The sequence below is a fragment of the Emiliania huxleyi genome (genome assembly GCF_000372725.1).
Source record: "Emiliania huxleyi CCMP1516 unplaced genomic scaffold EMIHUscaffold_265, whole genome shotgun sequence".
NCBI lineage: Eukaryota > Haptophyta > Isochrysidales > Noelaerhabdaceae > Emiliania > Emiliania huxleyi.
In genome coordinates this window covers 34371-35935 of record NW_005200049.1, presented here as the reverse complement: position 1 = coordinate 35935, position 1565 = coordinate 34371, and the positions used below count along the sequence as shown (strand labels likewise).

General features: G+C 64.0%; 1 protein-coding gene across 1 annotated transcript in view; it reads left to right on the top strand.

Annotated features, from left to right (window-relative positions):
• The window catches only part of EMIHUDRAFT_443792 (electron carrier/ protein disulfide oxidoreductase), a 4107-nt gene extending 3418 nt beyond the window's left edge, over positions 1–689 (top strand). The window contains exon 10 of the mRNA XM_005777163.1: positions 455–689. Within this exon, the coding sequence (XP_005777220.1) occupies positions 455–596 (142 nt within the window). The 3' untranslated portion in view covers positions 597–689. The remainder of the gene's footprint in view (positions 1–454) is intronic.
• The last annotated feature ends 876 nt before the right edge of the window (positions 690–1565 follow it).

The window sequence follows — 1565 nt, the reverse complement described above, 5'->3', positions numbered from 1 at the left end:
CACCGTGGGCTGACATCCGTCGCACACCAAGGCGCGCAGTGCGTCGTCATGAAGCCCGCATTCCTCTCGCACTCGCCGCGGCCAGCCCACTCGCTGCACTGCCTGGGCGAGTAGCGTGAGCGGCCGTTGCCCTCCGGCTTCTGACTGGCGCCGGGCCTAGTCGGTGGAGGCTCAGCACCCCGCGACGGCGGTTGAGGGTCGCAGGGTGCTGTGTGCCCCCACTGGACCCGGCCGGCGGCAGCAGCTGCGGCGGCCGCCGTCAAGGCAATGACCACGGCGCCGAGGGCCAAGGTGGGCGTGGTAAAACGTCTACACAGATGCCGCGATGCTACCCTACCCTACCCCCCTCCCGTCTCGAACCCTCCAGGTACGGCTGCCTGCGTGCCATATCTCCCCATATCTCCCCATATCTCCCCATATCTCCCCATATCTCCCCATATCTCGAACCCTCCAGGTACGGCTGCCTGCGTGCCATCGACCGGACCGCGGCGCACGCGGAGATCCTAGACGACGCGCCGGAGCTGGCGCGGTGGTATGGCCGGATGGAGGAGGCGGTCGGGCCGAGCAAAGGCAGCTACCCTCTCGAGGGGCCGTGAGAACAGACATCGTCTCCCCCACATGAATTTTGAGGGCCCCTTAAAGAGCGTGTGCTCGCATAGAGAACAGAGCCCTGACATGCACATGCACTTTGCGCACATGTGTCGTCATGACATTCGAGCTGCTCGACGTGTACCCGACGCTATGGCTAGTTCCATTTCACTCTGATCTCTGTCTCTGACACACGCTAATCTTGAAAACGTCCAACGGAGCTGTGTTGCTCCCAGCGCCCTCCCCCGCGCTTCCTGCGGCCCTAGCCGATGGTACTAGCATGGGAGGGTCATCTGGCTACCGCGAGAGCGACCCAACTCGTCGACATCGTCCGATGATGGTGCCTCAAAGTCAGCCTCCGGAGGCTATGTATCGTTGCGTCGAGCCGGCGGTGGCCGTGACATGTGGTTCCACCACCCTCGCAGGCTTTGCCTCTGACCGCCACCGTTCCCAGGCTGCCTAATGGGATGGAAAGGAAGGCTCGGCGAGCGTATAGAAGCGTGCTCGACCTCGTCGTGGCAACCTGCACGGCAGCGCTGGCAGGCGATATGAGCGTCGTGCCACCTGACCCGAGACGGGTCGCAGGCGTCGTACCGAGCGCGTCGAGACCGTGTCCTGATGTGCTCTGCACGGGCGAGTCACGTCGGCGTCAAAGTAGCGACGTGCGACCTGTCAAGAGCTTGATCTCCGATCTCAGCGGCGTTGAGTCGCCTTCGGCGGCGACACTTTTGTCTACTCGGCGGGGTCGCAGCTTCCTCTGTCTACCGGACAGATCAGTACCGCCTCACGCAGTACGTCGACGTCTCGTCGCGGTGTGCAGAGTCGACTGGCACAGCCGAGCCCTCCGACTTGGCTCCCAGCCAGCCCTCTGGCGACACAAACTCCTCTGGCTTCTTGTGCCCGGCCGAGTTCCCCCACCTCCGCCATCGCTGATGGGAACGAGCCGCATCAGCCCGTCTGGTGCTACGCCTCGCCAT